This window comes from Thunnus thynnus, chromosome 19 (genome assembly GCF_963924715.1).
Source record: "Thunnus thynnus chromosome 19, fThuThy2.1, whole genome shotgun sequence".
NCBI lineage: Eukaryota > Metazoa > Chordata > Actinopteri > Scombriformes > Scombridae > Thunnus > Thunnus thynnus.
This window is the reverse complement of record NC_089535.1, coordinates 14,116,456-14,143,041: the sequence shown is the minus strand read 5'-3', so window position 1 is coordinate 14,143,041 and position 26,586 is coordinate 14,116,456. Positions and strand designations below refer to the sequence as shown.

Sequence of the window (26,586 nt, the reverse complement as noted above, 5' to 3'; positions counted from 1 at the left end):
TTTTAGAAAATCAAATCAATACAATATTCTTTCAGTGATTAAAAGTGATCAGTAATTAAAGAATACATCAAGCTTTTAATAGTAAAACTTTATTATAGAGCAAAATCATTCATTTAAAGATCACCTCAGGTTAGTCATTAGAACTAAGTCGAGCAGGGTGAGATCATTTAAATAATTTGAATTCATAAAGGATATAAAGTGCTGTTAAACAAAAATGTGTTTGTTTCTTAAAAGAAAGTGAAACATTTAGTCTGACTAAACTGCGTTACTGTGTATTGTGCTAAATAATGTGTGCACTGCAAAACATCCATTTTGCCTTTTAACTCTATTATTGAGCCCTAAAAAGAACAAGGAAAAATAAAAAGGGTAAGAACATGTGAATTTGTTGTTTGTTCAAGAATTGTCTAGAATCAAGAGTCATTTTCTTGATACTAATGCGGTGATCTGCCTTATTGTGACTTGTCTCAAGACTGAAACCCTATTTCTGGATATTTTCTGAAATAAAAACCTGCTGTTTCAGGAATTTTCTAGAGATTACTGTTGGTATTACTCTGTTATAGATATTCCTGAAACAGGTATGATCTAGAAATTAGTGAGTATTTGGATTCAAGACAGAATAAAGGAAATCACTGCATTAGTATAAAATGATCCTTGTTATTGGAAAAAACTCTTGAAACAAGCTGATTTGTTTTGGAATCAAGTGAATTAACTCACCTCATTGGTAGATTTACACTATCTTCCTTGTATTTATTTCTGAAATATCCCATTTACAGTCTGGCATTAGTCGACACATCTAAAAAGGGCAGTATTGACTGAAATATGGCTTTGGCAACTAGTTACCTAACCTTGACCTATTTAGACTTTTAGGATAAGGGACTATGTAAGAGAATTAATTGCATGTGGTTTTGTTTGATGTGTGCTGTACAGTGCTTGGCCTACAGTGTACAGAATAATCAAGTACATCTGTGATTAAAAATGTTATCACAGAAACAGCAGGCTGGAGTGTCCCCATGTTAAACCAATAATAGTCAGATTATTGCAGACTATTTGCATTTAAAGGTGGATGTGTTAAGCCATAATTGGGCCACGAGTGTGGGAATTCACTGATGAAATATCCAGATAATCCACTTCAGTTGATGTAAGGGGCTGTCAAGTTATTTACTCGCATATTACACACAGAAGGCTACATTTCTTAGTCATAGTAGTGAGTCATCATTTATTCATGATACCGACACACTATCCACACAGTCACACACTTTGAAAAAACAGCATCATGAGAAAGAATGTAAATCCAATTCAGGTGGGGGCATTATTAAAAAAAACCCCAGCACTAATTCAAAATGTACGAAATGTGAAGATGCACCCTTCCCCGGCCATTAGAGTGGCGTGTCGTCGCACCAACCGTGTCCATGAGGCCGCTTGACAGACAGCCAATCAGCGTCGGCACAGTGGGCAAGAGTCGTGACGTCGTCTGAACCCGATGTGTGCAAATCAGCGACGGCCAGCGTGCCGGATGAAACCAATCAGCGCGTTCCAACGAACAGCCGCTCAGCCAATCGCGGGCCTCCACGACGGGAAAGAAGTGACGGCTTATATATGGAGAGCACAGTTCATTCAACATCATTTCACAGAAGAAAGAGTATAGAACAGACAAAAAAAGAGAGACACACTTTGCCACGAGAGGCTTGTACCAGTTGAGGCAACGTCAAGGCCGTTCATTAATTGACAAAACTGCGATTAAGGTATGTGTAAACATTGTTGTGAATATAGTATTTCGGCAACGTTTGATAATGTAACGTAATTTTCTGCAACACTGAATTTAAGACAGCTAAGCTAACGGTTGACGATAGTGATGTAACGTTTTTGACCCGAAGTTTACCACAGCTTTTTTCAGCTGGGCATGCATTGTAATTGCAATATATATATGAAATGAAACAACGTATGTTCAAATATTTATCACAAGAAGGTATTTTCACTCGCATGTCTGCTGGGCACGCTAACGTGGTTAGCTAGCTACCGGCGGATGGGTGAAAAAAAAATCTAGTCAGTGGCGTTAAGAAACGGAAGAGGCAGCAGTGCTCCACCCTTTCTACCCTAATTCGTTCAAACCTCACAAGTTTGACATTTTTCCTAGAATTTATTGGCCAAGGCAACGCTTCCTGTCTATCAGTTGGGTCTGAAGCTCACTAAATGATAGCAAGCATGTAGCTACAGAATGTTAACTTGGAAGTCCACGTCATAAACTGGAGGCCACGTTTTTACATTGTTTTTATTTTCGCAGGTTTTTCTTTCTGTGGATCTGACTGAAAAACAACGAAAGATGAAGCTGTTGTGGGTTGTAATGCTGGTGGCCGGCACCGTGTTTGCCGATGACGACGATAAGAAGGAGAATGTGGGGACTGTGGTAGGAATCGACCTGGGGACCACCTACTCCTGGTAAGAAAAAGACAGTGTAATTATGTAACTTTAAAATTAAAAAAACACTCACAAGGACACCTTTTTTAAGTAAAATTTCTACATTGTTTCCTGTAGTGTTGGAGTGTTCAAGAATGGCCGTGTGGAGATCATTGCCAATGACCAGGGTAACCGCATCACTCCATCATATGTGGCCTTCACCAGCGAGGGTGAGCGTCTGATTGGTGATGCTGCCAAGAATCAGCTGACCTCTAACCCCGAGAACACAGTCTTTGATGCTAAGAGATTGATTGGCCGCACTTGGGGTGACTCCTCTGTGCAACAGGACATCAAGTACCTGCCCTTCAAGGTGAGTTTCTACTGGAGACACTTTTTTAGATGATGAGTTAATATTTGTAAGGTCTAAAGATTGTTGTTATGTTTGAGAGACATACTTGGTACATAATGTTGATGCTTGTTCCTCTTTAGGTTACTGAGAAGAAGAGCAAGCCCCATATCCAGGTTGACATTGGTGGTGGCCAGATGAAGACATTTGCTCCTGAGGAGATCTCTGCCATGGTGCTGACTAAGATGAAGGAGACTGCTGAAGCTTACCTGGGCAAGAAGGTAAAAAAAAAAAAAACATCACAGGATATACATTGAATAATATACCACTCCTAAATTAATAATGTAAAATTAAATATGATTTTCTTTTCTTTTCCTCAGGTCACTCATGCTGTCGTCACTGTCCCTGCCTACTTCAATGATGCCCAGCGCCAGGCCACTAAGGATGCTGGAACCATTGCTGGTCTGAATGTTATGAGAATTATCAATGAGCCGTAAGTGTCCAATGAAAATTTAATCATCTGCAGTCATTTGAAACAATTGTGAAAATGTCTTCTTCCATTCTTTTATAATATTTTCTCATAATAAACTGACACTTTATTTTATTCTTTAGAACTGCCGCTGCCATTGCTTATGGCCTGGACAAGAGGGACGGCGAGAAGAACATCCTTGTGTTCGATCTGGGTGGTGGCACCTTCGACGTCTCCATCCTGACCATTGACAACGGTGTGTTTGAAGTGGTGGCCACCAACGGTGACACTCATCTGGGAGGTGAAGACTTTGACCAGCGCGTCATGGAGCACTTCATCAAGCTGTACAAGAAGAAGACTGGCAAAGATGTGCGCAAAGACAACCGTGCCGTGCAGAAGCTGCGTCGTGAGGTTGAGAAGGCAAAGAGGGCTCTGTCTGCACAGCACCAGGCCCGCATTGAGATCGAGTCCTTCTTTGAGGGAGAAGACTTCTCTGAGACTCTGACCCGTGCCAAGTTTGAAGAGCTCAACATGGTAAGTTATCCAACCTATCTGTTCAGTTATGTAAATGCAGACATTTGCACAACCAAAATCTACCTGGCTTTATATGACATAATGTTTGACAAGCTTTTTAATCATGTCTTTTACTTTGTCCAGGACCTGTTCAGATCCACCATGAAGCCTGTACAGAAGGTGCTGGAAGATGCTGACCTGAAGAAGTCTGACATTGATGAGATTGTCCTGGTTGGAGGCTCCACCCGTATCCCTAAAATCCAGCAGCTGGTGAAGGAGTTCTTCAATGGCAAAGAGCCCTCTAGGGGAATCAACCCTGATGAGGCTGTGGCATATGGAGCTGCTGTGCAGGCTGGAGTACTTTCTGGAGAGGAGGACACTGGTAAGTCATCACACTGACACAATGTAATACCTGTTCCACTGAACTGAGCTTACAGACTCGGTCAGACTCAGACCCCGTTACTAAATGTTTTTCCTCTGTTGCAGGTGATGTGGTTCTCCTGGATGTGTGCCCTCTGACCCTTGGTATTGAGACCGTTGGAGGAGTAATGACCAAGCTGATCCCCAGGAACACTGTTGTGCCCACCAAGAAATCCCAGATCTTTTCTACAGCCTCTGATAACCAGCCTACTGTCACCATCAAGGTCTATGAAGGTAAGAGCTTGCAGTATAAAACTGCCAAACATGCCATAAAATGATTGTAAACATTTTATCAATTGCACTTTTCTCGTATATGGACAGATGCTTAATTATTAACTCTCTTTAGGTGAGCGTCCTCTGACAAAAGACAACCATCTTCTGGGCACCTTTGACCTGACTGGCATCCCACCTGCCCCTCGTGGTGTACCACAGATTGAGGTCACCTTCGAGATCGACGTCAACGGTATTCTGCGTGTCACCGCTGAAGACAAAGGTACAGGCAACAAGAACAAGATCACAATCACAAACGACCAGAACCGTCTGACACCTGAGGATATCGAGCGCATGGTGAACGACGCTGAGCGCTTCGCTGACGAGGACAAGAAGCTGAAGGAGAGGATTGACGCCCGCAACGAGCTGGAGAGTTACGCCTACTCTCTGAAGAACCAGATCGGCGACAAGGAGAAGCTCGGCGGCAAGCTGTCAGATGATGATAAGGAAGCCATTGAGAAGGCAGTGGAGGAGAAAATCGAGTGGATGGAGTCACACCAAGATGCTGAGCTGGAAGACTTCCAGGCCAAGAAGAAGGAGCTGGAGGAGGTGGTTCAACCCATTATCAGCAAGCTTTACGGCAGTGCGGGCGGACCCCCACCTGAGGGTGGCGACAGTGAGCAAGATGAGAAGGATGAGTTGTAGGCAGGATTGAGTCCAACTCGTCACCTCTTGCCTCTCTGATAGTGGCACCTAGATGTACATATTGGACTGATGGGACTCGTATATGTGAGAGGAGTGGTTAGAAGGGGTGGCGATAACAAGCAACCATACTGAATCTTCTGAAAGACATTGAAAATAAGTTTCGGTGTGTGAGAGGTGTTCTCTTCGCTGAAAGGCGGAGATATTCATCAGCCCAGATTTGAGGCTTGCTGCTGCTGTTCTCAGGCAGTCCTGATGGGGGTTCTGTAGTGGGAGGGACTTAGTGGGGTGGGTGGGTGGGTGTCTGTGGGTCCATTGAATGGGGTGTCTGTGGGATCAAGGGCTCATTATGTTCACAGGCAACGTTAAAAGTTATTTATTGAATCTGGTCATTGTACTTCTGGAAAGACATTGAAATAAATGTTTGATACAAAATATTTCTTGGTTGTCTCTTGTTACATTAACTTACATTTTTAGGGTACATTATTTGGCACCGACCACAATTGTTTTTACCAGCAAATAATGTGTTGTGTCCAACAATTACATATATTCTCCACTGGGTCAAATGATGAACATTTCACTTATTATCATCCAAGTTATTTAACCTTCAGAGCTCTACATCCTGAATTTAGTGAAACATGTTAACTTATCAGTATCTAATACAAGCTCTAAAAATTGACCATTTGATCAGTCACATCACTACAACAAAAAAATGCAGTTACTTTGTGTACTTGACAAATGTTTTATTACAACTTGAGCATAAGAAGATTACCACATCGAGGCACATTATGTCACCACAGTCAAAATACAGTCATTGTGTATGACACCCTGGGTGTCCATCCCTCCAAATACAAAAGCCAGATTTATTGTCTCTGAGGCTGCTGGGCTGTTGGTTTGCTCCTCGTCTCCATTCCCCTCACCACCCACCTTCCACTGCAATAAACACATGGAGTGGTCTAGGCGGTTGGGTGGCACATCTCCTTCAAACTTCATTAGGATCCATCTACTTTTTTCTGCAAGCAGAGTATAGCATTAATATATCCACATTCATGCTTAGATTTTTGTACAGAACCAAACAGCTTAATTTATATACAGCACATAGTAATAAGCAGTCATATATGACACACAGCACATCAATATTTAATCCCATTAAGGACAAGCATACCAGTGTTGAATCTGTACATAAAATTGCTGGCTCCATCTGCTGTCATCCCTCCAAAGATGTAAATGTTCTTGCCCAGCACCACAGCCGAGTGGGCTGCTACTCCTGGCGGGATGTCTCCTTTGGCTTGCACTTTCTCCCACTTCATGCTCCCTTAGACACACAGTTATGCTAATTTAAAAAAAACAAACAAACACTGAAGCATCCAAGTGATGCTATGATGATCCCGTGAGACAAATGCAAGGCAGCCGGGAAATAGATAAACTGTTATCCTCTGATTTTGATTCAAGAGAGTTCAGGCTTACTTGTATCAAGAGAGTACATATCATTGTGGAATTTATCTCCTGTCATCCCTCCGTGAATGTAGATCTTTGAACACACTGCTACGATAATATGGCCGTGCCTGACGGGTGGGCGTCTGCCTTGTGTTTCTGGTTGAGACCAGGTGGAGGACACTGGGAACACATTCACATAAAAATTATTCATTAACAAATTTGGTTATTTATTATCATCATGTAAAAATCAACTGAGAGACAATATGGTATTTTGAAGCAATGACTCACAATGGTAGATCATTTATTAAGGGCACATATATCCAATTCGTAAACAAACACTTCCTTATGAACAAAAACTGAAAGCAGAATGAGATAGTCGCACCTTAAGTGAGTAAATTATTTATAATTTTGGCAACTGTTAAGCACATGGCTTAATCCATGAAATAAGCTTGACACTAGAAAGAGTCTATATGTTATAAGATAATACACCTCTTTACATAATGTGGAATATATTGACAGGCAACATTAGACACTGAACATTCACTACTTTCTTTTCAATTGAATCTATTAATCTGTTTATTAGCTATGTGTTCAAATATATATTTATAATCCAACTTTAATCTTCATCATAATACCACTGATTTAAATTGCATAAGCCCTTTCATAGCAGACATTTTGAATTGTAACTAATATGGCTCTGTTAAATTTAAATGCCCTAGTAAGAAATGCCAGTGCAAATGCAGCCATTATCACTTAAGATCATTTTATAAATCTGTGCTTGTAATCACAGACTGGATGCTTACAGTGTGAGAAAAATAGTAAAAGCCTTCTTGTGCACCCACACAGGTGTTTTCAATCATTCGTTCTAATTAGACTTCTGTTCAGGCTGAAAATGAGACCACCTATTTGGGGAATTACATAAGGTCACCAAACGTCATGTGCTAATAAAAATGGTAAAATTGGCCTGCCTGAACAGGTGCAAGAAAAGTAAGAGGGGAGTCAGGGAGATATAAATGAATCAGTCACAGTGTACATATGTCCACCCACTCCAAGAGGGTTAATCAGCCAAAATAATTGAAGGGGCAGTGTAACCCTGTGTGTAAGGCCTTTAACTGTCACTAAACATTTTTATATTTGTGTTTGCCATTTTTCTTATTCTGAATTTCAGTCTCCTAAAGGGTCATAAATGGTGAACAACAAGTACCTAATTGGATATTAGTACTATTTCGTACTTCCAAGGTCATTCAGTGCAAAAGTAATTTTTATCTCAAGGGCATACTAAGCTGTGGGAGGTTTGTCAAAGCAACTGGTTAATTCAACACATACCTGTGTCAAAGACATGAAGTTTTTGGTCGGACACAGGTGCAGCTCCTGCTTCCCCTCCAGAATAGACATAAAGTTTGTCCCCTACGCAAGCTGAGTTGGTGTGATATGTCCTGGGACTGGGGGGTTCCCCATTTACCTGTACATTCTTCCAGTGGGACCCACTGTCTGGACACATATACACATGAACAGAATGGATCATGCTCAGTTAACAAAAATCAATTGTTACGTTTTGTACAGTAAGTTCATATGGTCATAACACTGCAACTACCTAACCTCCAATGCTACTAAAGAAGATCACGGGGAAATAAGTGATTTACCTGTTAGCTGTATATTCTGGATACAGTTGCGATTGCCAGTTTGCTGTGCTCCCCCAAACACCCACAAGCTCTGCGGGCAGCTGCCTGGCACAAAACTGCAGTGTTCATACCGTGCCTCCAAACCCTCCCACTCTGGAATGTCCCACTCATGCTTATCTGGTGGAGTCAGAAAGGAGAAAAATTCAAAGACTTTGATATAAATGTGAAGAGAACACACTCATGACTCTGACCAAGTACATAACAAGTGACTAATGTGTTTTACCAATACAGTGTTGTAACAAATAATACAGTACACAATGCTTAACCTCCAGAACTTTGGCTTAACTAGTCTTCATGATTAATGGTGGTGGGAGTTTTATCCACAACGAGGAATAATCCATAATAACTACACATTTAGCATCAAAACATTAAACATGGTTTTCACAACCTCCTACATGTATATTACACATTTGCCAGCGGTGATTGTGATTTGAGATTATATAACACACTAGCCAAGGTTAAATGTACTGTTACTTTGACTTTTTATGTTAAAAATGCCTTATGGTGAGGGTGAAATTTACTTTAAGTCAAAGCAACACAACACAAGATATATTTTTTGTATTTCTTCTTCTAATAAAAGTTAGTTATGCAGAAGTTGTAACACTGTAAAAGCTAAAATGTTTGCAGACATCTTTACCCAGATTTATAACTTGGGAATGTGAGAAACTTCCACTGGGATTGGCTCCCCCAACAATAAGGATTTGTCCTTTTCCTCCATCTTCAGATGGAATAAAAGTGCAGGTGTGGCCCACACTGACACCTGGAGCACTTCCTCTGGGTATCAAAGAATACCTGTTGACAACAAAACAATTTCAGGAAAAGCAAGACAAAAGGATAGCTTCTTTGTTAATATCTCAGGTACAAATTTACTTACCATACTCCTTCTTTGGGTTTATCTAGAGGATCAAGAACAGGCAGAAACTCCATGGCTGTCAAAGATTTATGAATGAACCTGATGTTTCTTTGTATTTCTTTGGGCGGTGATTAAACTATTGCATGTTCAGTGGTGATAACAAATGACGCTAGATGATACACTACAAACAAAGATAGGTCAAAATTATTGATAGTTTACTTGTTCTTATAAGAAGTCTCTGAAAAAGCTGATGGTATCCACAGAAGCCCTTACGTCAACTTTAGCTTGGCTCCAGTCGAAGCAACCCAAATACTGTCTTTACATATTTCTTCTTTTTAACGTTTGGTAAAGGCAGACTTGTAAAACAGTCGTAAACATTGTTATGTGAGATGTGCCTTAATTTAGCGACAATATCAAGTTGATAAGGGTAAAAACACTAAGCGCTTTGAGATCACGTTAGCGTAAGCTAAACCAAACGAGCATTTGAACGAAGACGGCGTTGAAGTTAGCTTCCGATTCGTAGCTTCCGATTCGGGGTTAAGGGGAAAGTTAAGGGAAATATTAGAACAGGTCCAGATCAAAAAACACTATAGTTAGACTTGTCAGATCTAAACTAGATTAACAAGGAGAATCAAGAGATTGTTTGAAAGTCTAAGTATAGCTGGATCTGGTCAAATGTGTTTTGGAAGGGAAAAAAGCAGTTAAATCGCCCCTTTTTTTATGTTTTAATAAGCAATAAAGGGTTCGCAAATCTAAAAGTGGATTTAAACAGCGTTAAGGCTTTTGGTGCGATGTTGAACACTTTTTCATAAGTGTAGGTGGTGAAAAATACGGAGAATCAGAAGCTAAATGTCATTATTTATGTTTTCCTTAACTTTCCCCTTAACTGTGAATCGGAAGCGAACTTCAGCGTCATGTGAAGCGCTTCCTCCTCACTAACCTGTGCTTCCGGGTGGAGAGAATAAAGCCTACCACGTTATCCACCTGAGGTCGGAATTCTTTGGCACCATTAATTGTGTATCTCCTACACAATTACAGCAGTTAATTGGCAAAACGAAGCTGTAAAGCTTAGCTATGCAGCGGTTAAAGCTTCATAACAAAGTTCTTCGTAAAAAATGTGCGTAAATTGTTACGTTGGCAACGTTGGTTGATGCCCGTTGACTGCGCCAAACGTCGTTGCCATGGTTGCATTAGGCGCCTGCGCAATTCACTTATCCTGTCCAATCGCCGCTCCGTGCACATGCACTTTAGCAAGGAGCTACTACAAAGTTCCTGTTTTATGGTACATAAAACGTTAATGTCACTTCTTCGCAGGCTTAGCAAAGCAAAGAAGCCTCCGCTTGTAAAGACACAGTGCCTCCATTCGTTTCCCGTTTGCCTTTAAATCTCTCATCTAGCCCTTCAAGTTAAAAGGTAGGTTATAGGTGACAGCAACGCCACACTTTTTTGGTATTGATAATTTGAGGCACAGAGCTAAGTATCTCCCTTTCTGTCCTTAGTCAAAGTTTAAAAAGCCCCGCAGGACGTTTGACAAGCACTTAAGAATGTAATGAAGAAGTTTCCAGGATAACAGCACACTCTAGAACAAATGTGTTTTAATTTGGCTGCACAATAAACAATAAAGAAAGTGACGTCTCCAGCTACAAAATTGAAAGGGTTGTTATCAGGTTCATGTAGCATATTACTCTCCATTGTTTTATATTTCAGTGATACAGTTCTAATAAAGCGTCCATTTTTCATCACTTTATTTATAGAAAGAGTCACTTACAACATGTGTGGCAAGACAATAACAGAAAACAATTAGGTATCATAATGAAATAAAGATAACATAAAAGACATGACCTCACTTTCAGTTTGTACGGTCAACACGGTAAGAGGACAAAGGGTAAGAGTAATAAATAAATAGAACAATAACAGAAAAGGTAGGCTTGGAGCATACTACCATATTAACTGTATGTGCACTTTTCTTATTATTTATAAGTTGGATAAATGCAATATACTTTCTAAATTCAATCATGAAAAGTTCAAACGATGGGCATGACCTTGAGAACTCAGATTTATAGATGTGAAAATTTCCCAGTATAATAAGTAGGCCTAAAGCATCCATAGTTTTCTTGCTGTATACATTGTCGAGCAAGAAGTTTGTCATTTCTGGCTGCCATCTTAAATTTGGGTTAACATTAAGATGCAAAGTTGCAATTGAATTAACAAGTTAAAGCTGTCTTTACTGTGCAGGAGAGGGAATATTTTTTCATGCCAGCTGGACAGAAGAGTCTTTGTAGAATTTGGTAAGTATTGTCAGACTACTTGTGGGCTTTTTAAAACTTGACAGGTGCTTAGCTAGGTCTGTAAATGACTCCGATATTTCAGCTTGGGAAATAAGGTAAAACTCATCTTTATTGGGTAGCAGACATAATGTTTTTCGGACTAAGCCATCCACAGGAACAATATCCATCACAACACAACCACACACTTCCAAAATGGCAGCCTAAGCTTCACAAATGTACTCTTTATTACATTCAATTTGATAAGGCCTTGATTTTAGGGGTGTGTGTGTTATTATATCCACCCTTTGTAGAGTAGTTTAAAAGTTAAACCCACCTGCCTGCATCTGTACTCCATCATTATTAATGATTTATAGTATTGTGTGCAATATTATACTGTAATTTCTGTATGTTGGGTTTAAGATTTATAGCACATAAAGTAAAGCAGCAGTTTGGATGCATGTACCAAACTAATCATAGAGATAACTGTGTTTGTAAGGATTATGTGTTATAGTGCAGACAGATGTCTCAGTCTCATTAAATGAAAATTTCCAAGTTGCAGACTGATGTTCCTGTCTTCCATGTCTCTGTATTTATGCTCAAGATAGAATACTGAATGAAGCTGGCTATAGTGCAAATGCAGAGAATGGCAAGATAGTGAACCAAGAATCAAGATTTAAAAAAATCCAGGCTTATATTAACTTGTGAGTGCATGACACAAACCCATGAACAGACAAGACTGCAGCTGAGTTACTGAATGCAGTAGTAAGTGGAGATTCTGACATCTAGTGGTTACATCTAGAACCTGCAAGTGCTTAAAGGATAAGTTCACAATTTTTTCCCCAAGTCTGTCATAAAACAACAGTCACATGCCCAAATAAACACCGAAATAGATTTTTCTTGCCGTAATCATTCCTCCTGTTCATACTGACCATTAGAAGATCCCTTCATAATGCATCTGATGCCAATATGAAAATTAGTCAAATCAAGTAGATATCTTTCAATGTTACAGTCTTCTTAGTGCCAAAAGCACTAAAGGGGAAACACCATCCAAGGAATCACAAAGAGGGAATTTGATGCTAAAAAGTCAGTAAATGTGGCAGATATCCACTTGATATGACTAGCTCAGACTGCTGAAGCCTCATATAAGCTTCAGATATACTTTTAAATGCATTGTTGCACAAAATGACTCTGTGGACACACTGTGGATTTTAGCCCATATTACTCTGAAAGTGCATTTAAAGGGGATCTTTTAATAGCCAGTATGAACAGGAGGAATGATTACTGTGAGGAAAACCTTTTTCAGTGTTCATTTTGGCACCTGACTGTTGTTTCAAAACTTGAAGACTTGAAAATTTGTGAACCTATCCGCCAAGCGTTATCCACAAAAGCCTAACCTTACATCCCTTTTAATTATGGAAAGAAAATTGAGATACATTTACACATGTATTTGTTCCATACATTACATACATTTAGCAGATTCGTAATAAATAGGAAACAGAAAATCAGTTAGTATATTTGCAAAATGCATCTCATATATATTTGCTCACATATTGCCATTTCTGAAATAAGCCGACATTTGAAATAAAAATATGCTAAATGTCAATGTTATTTCTCTCCATGTGGCACCACCACGAGGGAGCTTGTTTCTCCGTTCTCCAAGTTGGTGCATTAAGTTCATTTGAAATACGCACTTGCAATCCATAAGATGTCCAGTAGGTTGTGCCATTGTTGTTTTTGTTAAAAAAAATTATGCACTTTTTGTTTGTGTGGGAGTCTTTATAATATTAACCTGTATATTTCTGTAGACTATCCCTGATGTATTTGTTTGTTAATACAATATATTGAAATGTGCGTAATGGATAAAATATTATGTTGACTTATGACTGCACAGTCTTAAAAATGATGTCATCGGATGATCAGAAAATCCTGCTTAAAGTTAATAAGATAAATAAGAACTTTAATAATCCCGAAGGAAATCTTTATGCCATCAACATGCTCAATGCAACAGAAACACAGGGTAGAGAAAGACAGTCATATCTAAATACTATGTACAATAAATAAAAATTAAATAAATAAAGAGGAAGAAAAAATAGAATAAAATATTTACACAGTGCAGCTATAGACATGGATGTGACAGTGCAAAATAGAACAAAGTAGTTGTCAGTGACAGGTTGAAAGTGACAATGTATACTAATATTAAAATGATAGAACATAGTACTGACAGCAGAAACAAAACAGATGGGGTGAACATACTGCTCCCTCTACAGAAACTGAAAGTAACAGAAAGTTAAAATGACTTCATCTTGTTGTGAACAGCAACACAAATGCCTTTTGTTTCACGCATACATATTTATTTAGGGAAACAATCAATGTAAGATGATTTTCAATGAAGATAAATACAAAAACAGAGTCTAAACGCAACATGAATGTGTTCCGTTATGTCTTGAAGGAGGTTCCTTTAAATTACTGCATTGAAAGTCATAAGAAGTAATATTGTGGCAGGGATACAAAGCTACTATCAGTGTGATGCACCCACAATTAGATAAACTAAGAAAAATATGGAATGATATGGATATAAAGTTTGTCCAGATATATTTGCTGTGCATTTTTAAGCAAGTTGAGCTTTACTGAGACACATTTTATTGGTGGCTGTGGTCATAAGCACAAAAATCTCCAATTTAAAAAGTGAAGCCCATCTCACAGATGCTGGCATTTCTTTCTAATATCCTTTTAGATGACAAATTAAACTGCTGTTTCCTGTTTTGACTGGATATATGTGAATATTTCTGTATTTCACATGAATCAATCAACTTAATATCTGATGAAATAAAACAACAGGGATGACTTTAGTCTGCTATTGTATACACTTCTATGTTACTGTACTGAAGGCAACCTTTTCAGACTGAAAAAGAATATTTTTCTCCATATTCAGCTGAATATTCTCCATAGACTTCACACAGGCAATCCCAGTCCTGAAGCAAAGTGCTGCGTTACCATAATGAATAGTTTGTAGCTCACATTGACACGTCAAATGAACACGACAAGAATACTGAAAGTGCAACAAGCAATAAATCCAAAAGATAGCTGAGGTTTTTCCGTAGACCTCGGAGATTTACAGCGTCATTGTTGAGCTGTCTGCAAGTTTGACCCCTTCCAGCCATTCCTGCACCTCATAAAAGCAACATTTCATCCTGAATCGGATAAGAGATTTAACGGGTCAGTTTGTCTTATCTGTCTGGAACTTAATCTTGGTACCTATTTTTTAAAAATGTTTCTATAATCGAGCTGTTGTTCTGTGTCTCAGTGCCTCACATCATGATCTTGTTATATTGTTACTAATTGTGCATTTCACAGACTTACATAATGTGTGACTCACTTAATTAATAAGCAGCCATGCTCTCCAGTTGCTCAGCTGTCCCCCTGTGGCAATCTGGACATCTCTGCACACAGATCTTGACTCTTCTCTCTGCTCGCTCCGCAATGATCAAATTCACACCCAGTCAAAACTGCACAGTCATCCCCAATCATCCAGTGCAAATGGAAAATCTTCAAGGAATATATCCCGCTCTCTCTCACTAATCTCCTCCATCTTAATTAACTGTACCTCGCCTCTACTTTCCTCTTCCAGTTGCACCTGATATTGCCCCTTTTTCGCATTTCTCTGCCTCGCACAAACCCTTATGTCTGAACCTATAAGGCACACAGGAATACAAGTTATATCTGTCTTCACTATAACACATATTGGTTTGAACTAGAACTTGTTGCTGGTGATATTGGTCACCAAGGGGCTAAAGCTCTAGTACTACTCTCATTATAGGTCAATGTACAATAGCTTTGATACACAATACCAGAGTGATGGGCTATAAACAGTACAAAATATGTGAATACACTTTGAGATTACTTTGGATACATGTTTATTATTGTAGCAATTACCAATAAAATATGTGAAAATATAACTATACAACTAGTAGGTACACACAATTAACAATTCACTTGTTCAAAAACCAATCAAACACAAAAGTCCTAAAAAGTGTGTGTACTTTTGTGTGTGGGAGACTGACATATGGAATATGTCCTGTCCCTTAACACAGATCTGCCCAGTTTCCCCTTCAGGGAAGCTGAGTATGAGATTCAGAGAAGTCCTTTGTTTTGCTTTCACTGTAACTGATAAGGACCAAATGAATCAGGGTTTTTTTTTGGTGGGGGGGGCAGAATGAGAGGAAAACGGAAAACGATTATGACTTTTCAAAGTACGAAGGAAGGGACTAGAGGCAGGAGAAAGAGATAATTGAAGATATGATTTTTGTTGGCTCAAAATAGTTTATCTGAGTTCATGTTGTTGTTGTGAGCATGCTGTTGGTACAATACTTGCTGATTTGAATTTGGACCAGGACCAGGTTGGACCAGGTTTTAAAGCCTCTCTGCTGCTTTTTTTTTTTTTTTTCATCCCCCTTAAATCAAGCTTGATTTGGGTGCCTTCTTGGTGGGTGGGCAGTTTGCTAATCAGGATTAGCAGCATGTTCGTACAGTTTTCAATTAAATATAGCAAGTTCATCTCTGGGTTAGTGGTACACTGCCACTGGGCAAAATGTCAAAATAATTGCTTCAGCCTTCTCTGTTGTGTCACATTTCACCCGGAGGTGTGTTAAATCATGCTGTAAAGTAATCTGGATTAGGGCCACACAACCACAACACTGATTTAGCTCTATCTATTCTACAGAAGACAGTCACTGATGATTTAATCTGGGTATTACAAACGTGTTTTTTTTCCGTTTTTCATCTTTTGTTGTTTGCTCTAGAGGTGGCTGTAGATTACGTTGGTTTATTTCATTTGTTCTTCGTGAGGTTTAAATAAATATGGCCTGTTATCTGACTTTTTTTTTAACTTGCCGCCTGACATTTATGAACTGAATGATTAAAAATATCTTTAATGTGAAATGAAAAATGTAAATATGTTAATTCATGAATAATATGTTCTGACCAATAAAGTAAATGGTGAAAGACTATTTTTCTCTGGGAATCACATTTTCATTTCTTGGAAACGGAGCAGGCATTGCCAAATTAACCTTGGGCTCCCACATGTTATTAATACTCTTGTCTGTGTATATTTGTCAAATGACTGCAAGCCCGTCTGACAGCTGCCACCTACAGTATGTAAACAGTACAATGAATGTAGCTCATGTTGTCTGTGTGGCTCAGAACGGTGTTAAACCAACCACCTCATAGAAAATTAATGAAACTGCTGTATTATAATAGAAAGAGGTCTTTTCTGTAGCAATATGGTTTGATCTTAAATGTAAAGCCATCTGTAACCAGTAGGTGGCTCATAAGTAACAATAAATGGGCTTATTAAACAGAATGAAAGAAAATAAACAAGCTTTTATGGGTATGTGTTACAGTTTATTTAAAAATGGACTTTTGCTACTGATTGGATAGATGACTTAAAGACCATTACTAAAAAGCAAATGTTTCTAGTATGTCTTTTTGTAAACTAAAATCCTGGCTACACCACTTGTGTAAATGAATAAACTGGATTAATACAGTATGTATTAAACCATGTATGTATGTACAGTATGGATGCCAGTGATACAGTATGCAAAATTAAAGTGCTTGAACTTTTGTGTATATTCTGCACATGGACATTTATTGAAATTATAGGTGATAAAATGTTCGGTGTACATCTATTGTAGCAAATGGACATGGTTATTGTGTCTATGCCTTTACTTGTAGATCTAACAAGATGCTTGGGAAATAGTTGCATAAATATATTGATGTATAATAATTTTAGACCATGGCAGTTGAAGAAGGAAAAGCAACCTCACAGACTAACTGAAGGCTTGTTTTGGCTAAAGCATGACTTATAACTGTGGGGGGGGGGGGGGGGAAACAACTTTTAAAACATTTTTCACAATCTCTTATCTTTGTGTTCCCTCCCCGCACACATACATATGCATACAAGCACACACACACAGTAACACAGCAAGTATCGCGTTTCTTTTTCCTCTCTATAGCTGCTGAAACCACCTCCTCTGCAGTGGCATCTCTAGCATGCTCTCTCCAAGATGACCTGTCTCAGAGTTTACCTGCGGAACCCACCTGGCAACTCCACTGAGACATCGTCCTTCTTCCTTAGTACTCATGGTAAGGATGAAGCCCTTTTCTTTTCTCTGTTAAAGAAAATAGATTGTCGGCATATTATGCAATAGTTTTTTAAAATATAAATTTAGGCATGCATCCATAACAGCATCAACCGAGAAAGCGCAATAGTGTCCGTCTGACTTAATCTATCACACTGGCAGTAAAGGAATATGTCCCTGTTATATAAAGGATTGCGTCATGTAGGTCTGCTAGCATAGACACTCAATAACATGAGATGGATATTACTTGCAGCAACAAGTAGGCTCAGATGTAGCAACAAGTCCTTTACTCTGGTAGTGAGGCTGCCCCTCCTTATCTGGTGACACCCTGAATTATTTATGGAGGGTATTAGCCAGACTGGAGGAGGGTGCACCTGCACTGTTTACTGTGAGACTAAAGACTCATCCATTATCCAGTATTTATCTGTTCACACAAATGAATATGGAGAAGGTATTACTGGGGTGCTGTTAGGGCTGGCTTTTGCATTTTATGCCTGTGATGCCTGTGTGTGGGTGTGTCAGGAGGAGGTCTGGGGGGAGAGAGGGGGAGGGGGGTTCTGACTGTTGCTTTAAATGTGTATTTAGAGGACTCATTTCCATACAGCTTTACAATAAGACATCATTGACAAGACAACATGAATGGAGGACATTATATCTATATTATATCTGTAAATCTATTAAGGGATATGTGCCACAGGGCTGGGTTTCCCTTTTTTAAGTACTGACCCAGAGAAAAAGCACCTGTATCAGCGAAGTATTGTGCTTCAAAGTTTATGGACCATCATCAGCTTTGTCCTTTAACAACCCCTAAAGTGTTTCTCTAATTTGTATTTTGCAGCCTCTTTATCAAGTTGTCTCATCTTGTTCCTTTTGAAAATTTTAGTGTCATAATTACATTGCTTCTAAACATATCCAATCACTTTGTGGAAATAGGACGCGGTTAGTGGAGGTAGCCAGAGGTACCCCAAGAAATTATGGGAGTTTTTTGCTGCATCAGCTACACTTAAATCTAAATTTTATGACCCATATGGCACAAGTACGTCTGTTGGGTTCAGCTCAGGAAGATTTGCTTGGACACCCTTCTTCCCTCTCATATGTTCTTTGATTTGTGGTGTCAGTGTGTGGTCCATTTTAACAAACCTTGCTTAGATGCTTTGATTTGTGATAACATATGGTATTATGTTATGCATGATCATCCCTCTTGGGCAAACAATGAGTGAATTCTGATAGTATGTCCTTTCAGAACTGAGTCTAACTTGGCTATGAGTTCGGCTTCTTCCAAAAAACTGCCATTGTTTGGCAGAGTGTGTTTGTGGTCTCCCGAAGGGAAAGATTTTTCACTGAGAAAGAGTGAGTTACAGCCACAAACCTAGACAGGATCTAATGCTTTCACTTCCCCCCCTGGCATTTGTTGTACACCACAGTATAGTTATCCTGTCTACAAATCAAACCTCCACTCCTTTCCACTATGGGATATGTGTCAAGGGTTTTTACTGCAGTTTTTCATTACTTCCTTCACTGATCATTTTATACTTTTTAGAGTACACATGTTACAGGAGAAGACTTACAGATGTGGCTGACATTATTGGTACCCTTGCATTTTATTAAAATAATGCACCATTCGCCCTGAACAGTGTTGAAATGAAAAGATATTTTATTATCAATGCATGTCTATGTTTGCTTTGCAGTGGAACAGAACAAAAAAGATATGAAAATAGAATAGAGTAGAATTCATGCCTATTGTACAAGGCAGGACAAAATGATTCGTGCCCTTTAGAAGTTGTAAGAAATAATTGATTTGTAGCGATACTTTAAACAGACTATTGTGTTTAAATTAGTACCACAGGTGTTTTCAATCTTATAATCACTCATGCAGCCAGTTTAAAAGGAGAACATTACTCACTCTGCTGTTTTGTGCCACTGTGTGCATCACACTGAAGATGGAAAACAGAAGGGAAAACTAGAGAGTGGTCTGAAAACATTAGAAAAATGGTAATAGCCAAGCATGGTCAACGTAAAGGTTAAAAGACCATGTCCAAAGAGCTTGATGTTCCTTTGACCATGGTTGCCAGTGTTATTAAGAAGTTTAAGGCCCATGGAATTGTAGCCAACATCTCTGGATGTGGTTGCAAGAGGAAAATTGGCCTGATATTGACCAAAAGGATTGCTTTAAAGGTTGAGAAAGAACCAAGGAAAACTTCAATACAGCTCTAAGATAATCTTCAAGTTCAAGGTACAATAGCTTCAAGTTGCACCATCTGACGCTGTCTGAATGAAAATGGGCTTCATGGTGGAAGACTCAGGAGGACCCCACTTCTAAGACGGAGAGAGAAAAAAGCCAGACTGGACTTTGCCAAAATGCATGTTGACAAGCCACAGTCCTTCTGGGAGAATGTGCTTTGGACAGATGAAACAAAATTAGAGCTTTTTGGTAAATCACACCAACCCTATATTTACAGAAGAAAAAATGAAGCCTTCAAAGAAAAGAACACCATGCCTACCGTGAAACATGGAGGAGGCTCAGTGATGTTTTGGGGTTGCTTTGCTGCCTCAGGCACTGGATGCCTTGAATCTGTGCAGGGCACATTGAAATCAGAAGACTATCAAGGCATTTTGGAGCGATACAGCCCATTGTCAGAAAGCTGTGTCTTAGTCACAGGTCATGGGTCTTCCAGCAGGATAATGACCCAAAACATAGATCAAAAAGCACCCAAGAGTGGATGAGAAGAAAACATTTGACTGTTCTGAAGTGGCCTGCTATGAGTCCTGATCTGAATCCCATTGAACATCTGTGGAAAGAGCTGAAACTTGCAGTTGGGAGACAGCACCCATCAAACCTGCCATCAACTTCTGCCATCCTTTTCCACCACTAATTTTGTCACTTAAGACTGTTCAAGAGCAACAACACAACAAACAAACCAACAAAAAATACTTCTAAACAACTTTACAGAGACATACATGCACACAACTGAGGATTGTAACAACTAGGACACAAATGTTCTTTTTGTTGCTGCCTATTAGTAACAGAAAATAGGCCAGTTTCTGCTAGAAATTTTAAAGTGACTTGAGTTTTGATGTGTAACTACTGAAAAGAGTGGTTTGAACTAAGTTTCTAGAGTCGATTACTGCACCACTGACGGGTTTGAGGCAATGCCTGAGTCAGGCAGAGACAGGAAAAGGCAGAGGCAAGTAATAGATGAAGGGTGGAAATGGAGAGAAGAGAGGAATATGGGACATCAGGGAATACAGAGAGATACACTGAAAGAATAAAGAGGGTTTGTCAGACATAAAAATAAACTGCTTTTAAAATCATCCAGAGACTTTCATTTTTCTGTTTTCTAAGAGCAATAATAATTATTAATCATTGATTCTGGACCAGAGCTGATGATGGCACCAAAAGAGTAAAGATAGTTTGGATGTAAAGTATCAAACATTGTACGGATCCTGAAAACCTGTCATTCATTTAATAGCTCCATACTCTGCATCTTAAAGAGGCAAAATGTATTGCAGGCTTTAATGTTATTTCAATATGTTAATGGAGAGAAATGAAAAAAAAAGCTAAGTTGGCAAGCAGGAGTTTAGTTGAATAGCAAAAAACAAACAAATAGACACTCGTGGTTTTTAAATTAAGGGTTTGTGAGTCTCCAAGATGGAAGTTTGGGCTTTGGTACATATTTATTTAATCGGAACAAAAGTGATTTTGCTGGCTGTTTTGTCACTATCAGTGCCTCATTCATGCCCATTAGAGAACTTCCATGTCTGTTTTACCACTTTTATTTTTCTATAAGTTTCCCATTCCTTTATTCACAATCTCCTAAACTAAACAGCTTGATGATAATAATTGCTTCTCCAATTACTGCACATATAAGCATTTTACCAAGAACATAAAATGTGCTAGTGCTTAGTGTATTTTGTGTATTAACTTACTTCCCCCCACACAGAATGGATAAGACTGCCAGAGATTGTATGTAATTGATGGAAGTTCCTTGTCGTCATGATTAAAGTGCATAGAGCATTTCAGATTATTGAATATTAAAAACAGGCCAAGGCCTTTTAGAAATATGAAATGTGCAGTGTTCCAGATACTGAATTCCCCCAGACCTTTTCCCTCGGAAGCAATCAAATAATGCTTCACTGTTCTGTCTGGGCATATTGGCATCTGACATAGAGGTGTTTCCCTGTATACAATCAATAGACACAATAAATTTCATTTACTCCCCCGATTAGATGATGCAGCAAGTGCTCCAGCCCACTGGTCTTGGCAGCTAACACAGAAGTTTTGGGAAGTTATATAACAAGCCTGTTAAAAGAAATTCGGTGAGGAAACGAGAGGACACCTTGTGTCTCTCATCAAATCTGGTCTTTGTTCCCCCTCAGATCAAATGGGATGAATTGGCACTCGCCCCAGATGAAAACTTTAAATCCCATACACAGCAGTTTCCCAACTTTTCAAAATAGCTCCAGTTCTCACAGAAAATGTTACAGAACACGGATTAAATCCAGTCTCCTTTCTTGTTCCTTTCTGCTCATAATGGCTACTTTAGTTGTCGCATAAAGACCAACAGTGTCCCCTGGCCTGCCCTTATTGGATGCTGGTGGGGCACAGTTTTTCAAATGTAAATGTGACAAATAAGCAGCGAAGCCTATTAAAGCAGAGAGAGAAAGAGAGGGAGGTAAAGGATAACGAAGAGCTTCACACACACACACACACACACACACACACACACACACACACACACACACACACACACACACACACACACACACACACACACACGGATACACTACATAACCTTCTCACCAGCTGCAGTATGGCCTTTCCTCCCTTTTTGGGTAATTAGATTAAAGATGTGTTTTGGGGTTACATTCTGCAATTTCAGGAAAACATTAAAGGGAATTCATTCAATTTCTGAATCGATTGTGTCTCTGTGTGGAAAAATGCAAGGGCACTTGATGAAAGACGGGGACATGACCTGTGTGTCCTCTGTGTTATTATGGCCCTGGGTTGTTGACAGCCTTGTATCCAGGACTGATGCCTTGAGGAAGATGGCACTGTCTTAAGTGACAGAACCAATGACAGGGACATTGTATACAAAGTAGGGCAACATATCAAACATTTTGTTTACTCGACAGAGCTTGGCAAAATTGATGATGCTATTTTGTGTCTGGACATGGAAAACCAATAAGTAATGTTCAAGGTTGTTCTTGATATATGACACATGTTGTCATATGCTGTATGTATGTATGTTGTTTTTGCCTGTGTCTGTCTGTGTGCTTTGCTATGTGTATAAATTTAGCATAAAAAAATCACATTAGTCAGTACCTTGGTCACAGGTTGGGGATGTTATCTGAACCTATACAAAATTCATGTGCTGACAAGGCTGTATTCATGTCCTGCCATTGGACAGGCAACATCACTTTGTGGCCTAATTGAGATGGCACATGGACATGGACAGACTCAGCAGGGGGAGAAGTCACATAGGGAGTAAACCACTGTCAGTATCAGTGTTAGTGTCTCGCATCCTTTCTTAGCGGCTCTAAGCTTTTCTCATTCTTTCAGTCTCTTTCTTCCTATCTTACCTATCAAAAATGCCTCACAGTATTATGCCAGTCTGGTGTAATGTCTTGCATCACAATTTTTTCCTTCATTATTTGCAAAAGTGTAGTTAGAGGGCTGTTAAATGAGACAGGATTTCATGACAGCTGATTTCAATGTCAATTAAATGAAGTCTGAAGTAAACAGACTGCTTTGAGAAACAAGATCAAAAAGTAAATGCAAGAGCAAAATAGCTCATGCATACAAAGAAGGAACAAAAAAAAAAAACATGACTCACCTGCTCAGCACAGATAATCCTGGGAAATATATAGTGCATACAAACAGCCCTGAGGACAGGCAATGAAACAAGTGTACCGCATAATCTTTCTTATAGTTTGAGGACTAATATGCTGAGCATGGAGGTTAGCTTTATTTTATCTAGACCCCTGTGCTGTTTTTAATATAGATGAACATTTTGTTTTTACTTTAGTGCAAGTCTGCAAACTCAGTAACCATTCACAGCTTTGCCCCAAAGTGGAGACCAATTATGCTGTTAAATTGATGTGGGCCTGTTGCTATCTTTTTTATAAGAGGAAGTGTTTTGATTTGATTTGATTTGATTTATGGATATAGAAGAGAATGAATCCTAGGATAACATGTTAAAGTGAGAACACTTGTTTCCAACATGGTCCCTGATGTCAGAAAAACAGGACAGACAGTAACACATATCATCCACAGAATCCTCTAAAACAATTAAAAAATAATCCAAAGACAACCTTAATATAAAAACAACAGGCGTGAAACTTCAATGCCTGTCCTAATATCTTCCTTTTTAGTCACAATCAATATGTCTTAAAAGCATTTCACAAATAAAAACACAATATAAGCACAGGACCTGCCTGTCATTATCTAACTGGTCATCTTACCCCAGAGATAAGACCAGACCTGACCTCTTAAAAACCCCTCTGGATTCTGACAGCTTGATGCTAAGTGGAAGGCTGTTCACAGTAAGGAAAATAATTAAAAAAAAAAGGAGCTCTGAGCCACGCTGTTTACTTGTGGCACCTTGCATGAGTGTATACTAGCCCTTATGTCCACGCTGAGTATGGTCCATGACTATCTGTGAGCCCAGGTAGTCAGGGGCAGCACCACTGATGATGTTATACATGTTGTTGAGTTTCAGATGTTCTACCCTGAGCTGCATTGGCAACAGGCCCACCTTCTTGAATTCATTACCTCCTACATGATTTCTGGGAGGTACATTTAGTAGATAACAAATGATGTTATTTTGCATAACTTACATTTTGTTCCTTAGTTTCGTTGTCAAGCCACTGTACCATGCAGAACAGGCGTAATTGAAATGGCACTGTATCAGTATTATTACAAGGAGTTTTTTAATTGTAATGTCAAACTGCCTCACTCTGTGATACAGGAACTTGGGTTTACAGGCACTTTTTTATAGTATTTTCTCAGCAATAAATTCACCTGAGAGTGACTGATCCAGAGTAATGCCAAGGTATGTGACAAAAGCCTGTGATACAGTTTCATTGCCATTGCATATAAACTTCATCCTGTTTGCCTTCTGCAGCCTACGCTTAGTGCCAAACAGTTTTGCCCAGGTGCAAAGACAACTTGTTGTCTATGAGCCACTCCCTTACATTTTCTAACTCTCTGCTTAGAGTGACCTCAATTTGGTGAATATCTTTCTCAGCCACAAATAAAGAAGAGTCATCAGCATTTAAAAAATAAAAGCTTGCATTTTACCGCAGCCGGCATGTCATTTACATAAATGAGGAATAAAAGAGGCCCCAATATTGAGCCTTGCGGCACACTGCATGTTATATCCCTTGGATCTGACAGGGTCCCCTCAACATCACAGACCTGGGTTCTCCCTGTGAGGTACGAGTTGAACCAGTTTACAGCAGTGTACCCTAGTCCCATACACTGCAGTTTGGACAAAAGTATGTAGTGATGTACTGTGTAAAATGCTTTCTGTAAGTCCAGCAAGACCATGCTGGTATAATTACCATTTTCACTTTCTTGCCTGATATAATCACAAAGGTGAGTGAGGCAGATATTGGTGGAATAGGCTGCTCTAAAACCGGACTGAAACTCATACAGAAGGATGTGATGGATCAGATATTCTTCAACCTGATCAAACACTACCCTCTCCAATAACTTAGATGTGGTTGGTAGGATTGATACTGGCCTATAGTTTCCAATGTCTGACCTACTGTTCTTCTTAAACAGGGGGAGGACTCTGGCCATTTTCATCTGACTTGGAACTTTTCCCAGCTTTAATGACAGAGTCAAAATATGAGCAATGACCCCACAAGTGACACTGGCTCTATTTCTCAAGAATCTGGCTGGAATGAAATCCAGGCCAGTTGCTTTATTTGTACATAATATGGATAGCATTTTCATTGCTTGTTCAGTGTTCAGAAATGGGAGTCCAAATCTCCCAGAGCCATTTGGTAGTTTAGAAACCAGACTAGTGGCAATGGTTGTAAAAATGTATTGAAAAGTCCAGGAATCTTCTGTTTATCAAAACACATGGTATTGTCAATATCTATTCCAATATTACATGATTTTGTGTTATATTTCCCTGTTGAGCCCATGTCTTTAAGGACTTTCCAGTTTTTTGGGCTGATGCACATTCTCTGCAACAGCATTCATGTAATACTGGGACTTGGCTTTCTGTATTTTATATCTAGCTTGATTTCTGCAGTAAATCAGTATGCAGATTAGACTTCTTAAACTTCTATATATAGCAATCTCTCTGTCTAATGAGGTCCAAAATTTCTGCTGTCATCCATTTGGCACTTCTTTGTTTTATTCTGACCTCTTTCATTTGTGCAACTATGTCCAGCTCAGCTAAAAACATTCCTTTAAACAAACCCCATGCCTCGTCAGCATCATTACTTTCAAATTCAACAGTCCAATCTTGTTCAGCAAGTTTATGCTCAAAAGCTAGTAAAAAAGTTACACATGGATTCAAGAAAGGTTTTCAAAAAGTAAAAAAGTAAATTAAAGGTGCAACTTTGTGCATATCCTGGGTCTTTAGAGGACTGTGAGTCTACATTAAACACAAACACTAGGAAATGGAGACTCTTTGTTCTTTGTAGTCAAAGTAATAGAAAGTTTCTCAAGTACAATAATTGAGTTTATTTAGCTTTTCTTTCCTTTCAGTATAACCTAAGCTCTAAAGCTCTAACCTAAACTCGAAAGTACTGAATACTTTTACTGTTGAAGGGCTCATTATTTTTTACTGCTGCTGTAAAATGTCTCATTCTAGACCTTTTATTATTCTACATTATTTTAATTATAGACTCTCTCTCTCTTTCTCTCTGTAAAGGTTATAAGGTTGGCGTCTCTCTAACACCGAAGGCTTGTTCCCCTTGACCTTGCTTCACCCGAACAAGCGTGGCATTTTAAATTCTCTCCTGCTCTAAATCCTGCCATGCACATCAGCACCATGGCTGAGGATGCCACCCGAGGGTGCATTCAGTACGTTTCTGAAGGGACATAGCAGTGGAAGAGGGAGGGGGAAGTGTATATTTGCTTAAGACCATTGATAGAGTGGCAGCAGCATATCCAAGTTAAGTCAATTTTATCAACAG

General features: G+C 39.1%; 3 protein-coding genes across 4 annotated transcripts in view; 2 read left to right on the top strand and 1 right to left on the bottom strand.

Moving 5' to 3' along the window:
• The first annotated feature begins 1,585 nt into the window (after nucleotides 1–1,585).
• hspa5 (heat shock protein 5) lies at nucleotides 1,586–5,491 on the top strand. The gene is made up of 9 exons (XM_067573944.1): nucleotides 1,586–1,742; nucleotides 2,282–2,436; nucleotides 2,533–2,764; nucleotides 2,884–3,021; nucleotides 3,121–3,233; nucleotides 3,353–3,743; nucleotides 3,867–4,104; nucleotides 4,209–4,376; nucleotides 4,489–5,491. The coding sequence occupies exons 2-9, from the start codon at nucleotides 2,321–2,323 to the stop codon at nucleotides 5,055–5,057; spliced, it is 1,965 nt and encodes a 654-aa protein (XP_067430045.1). The 5' UTR covers nucleotides 1,586–1,742; nucleotides 2,282–2,320; the 3' UTR covers nucleotides 5,058–5,491.
• Nucleotides 5,492–5,772: 281 nt separating this feature from the next.
• Nucleotides 5,773–10,113, bottom strand: rabepk (Rab9 effector protein with kelch motifs). 2 transcript variants are annotated; one of them, XM_067573947.1, is made up of 8 exons: nucleotides 9,967–10,113; nucleotides 9,048–9,102; nucleotides 8,811–8,965; nucleotides 8,135–8,290; nucleotides 7,818–7,982; nucleotides 6,522–6,671; nucleotides 6,220–6,369; nucleotides 5,773–6,067 (listed from the first exon to the last, which is right to left on the bottom strand). In XM_067573947.1, exons 2-8 carry the CDS (start codon nucleotides 9,098–9,100, stop codon nucleotides 5,841–5,843), a joined length of 1,056 nt encoding a protein of 351 aa, XP_067430048.1. In that variant the 5' UTR covers nucleotides 9,101–9,102; nucleotides 9,967–10,113; the 3' UTR covers nucleotides 5,773–5,840. The 2 variants fall into 2 exon arrangements, with proteins under 2 accessions (XP_067430048.1, XP_067430046.1); XM_067573945.1 differs by lacking the exon at nucleotides 9,967–10,113 and adding an exon at nucleotides 9,422–9,910.
• Nucleotides 10,114–10,309: 196 nt separating this feature from the next.
• Nucleotides 10,310–26,586, top strand: part of rgs3a (regulator of G protein signaling 3a) — a 157,487-nt gene continuing 141,210 nt past the window's right edge. Inside the window, exons 1-2 of the mRNA XM_067573934.1 lie at nucleotides 10,310–10,439; nucleotides 17,305–17,434. Of these exons, the coding sequence (XP_067430035.1) occupies nucleotides 17,356–17,434 (79 nt within the window). The 5' untranslated portion in view covers nucleotides 10,310–10,439; nucleotides 17,305–17,355. The remainder of the gene's footprint in view (nucleotides 10,440–17,304; nucleotides 17,435–26,586) is intronic.

Bases quoted from the DNA above. Each gene is read 5' to 3' on its own strand.
- hspa5 (XM_067573944.1), top strand. From the start codon at position 2,321: ATGAAGCTGTTGTGGGTTGTAATGCTGGTGGCCGGCACCGTGTTTGCC. The intron at 3,744-3,866 runs GTAAGTTATCCA...TACTTTGTCCAG, and splicing joins AGTTTGAAGAGCTCAACATG to GACCTGTTCAGATCCACCAT. The intron at 4,105-4,208 runs GTAAGTCATCAC...CCTCTGTTGCAG, and splicing joins TTCTGGAGAGGAGGACACTG to GTGATGTGGTTCTCCTGGAT.
- rabepk (XM_067573947.1), bottom strand. From the start codon at position 9,100: ATGGAGTTTCTGCCTGTTCTTGATCCTCTAGATAAACCCAAAGAAGGA. The intron at 6,370-6,521 runs GTAAGCCTGAAC...TGTGTGTCTAAG, and splicing joins TATGTACTCTCTTGATACAA to GGAGCATGAAGTGGGAGAAA. The intron at 6,068-6,219 runs GTATGCTTGTCC...CTCTGCTTGCAG, and splicing joins TATGTACAGATTCAACACTG to AAAAAAGTAGATGGATCCTA.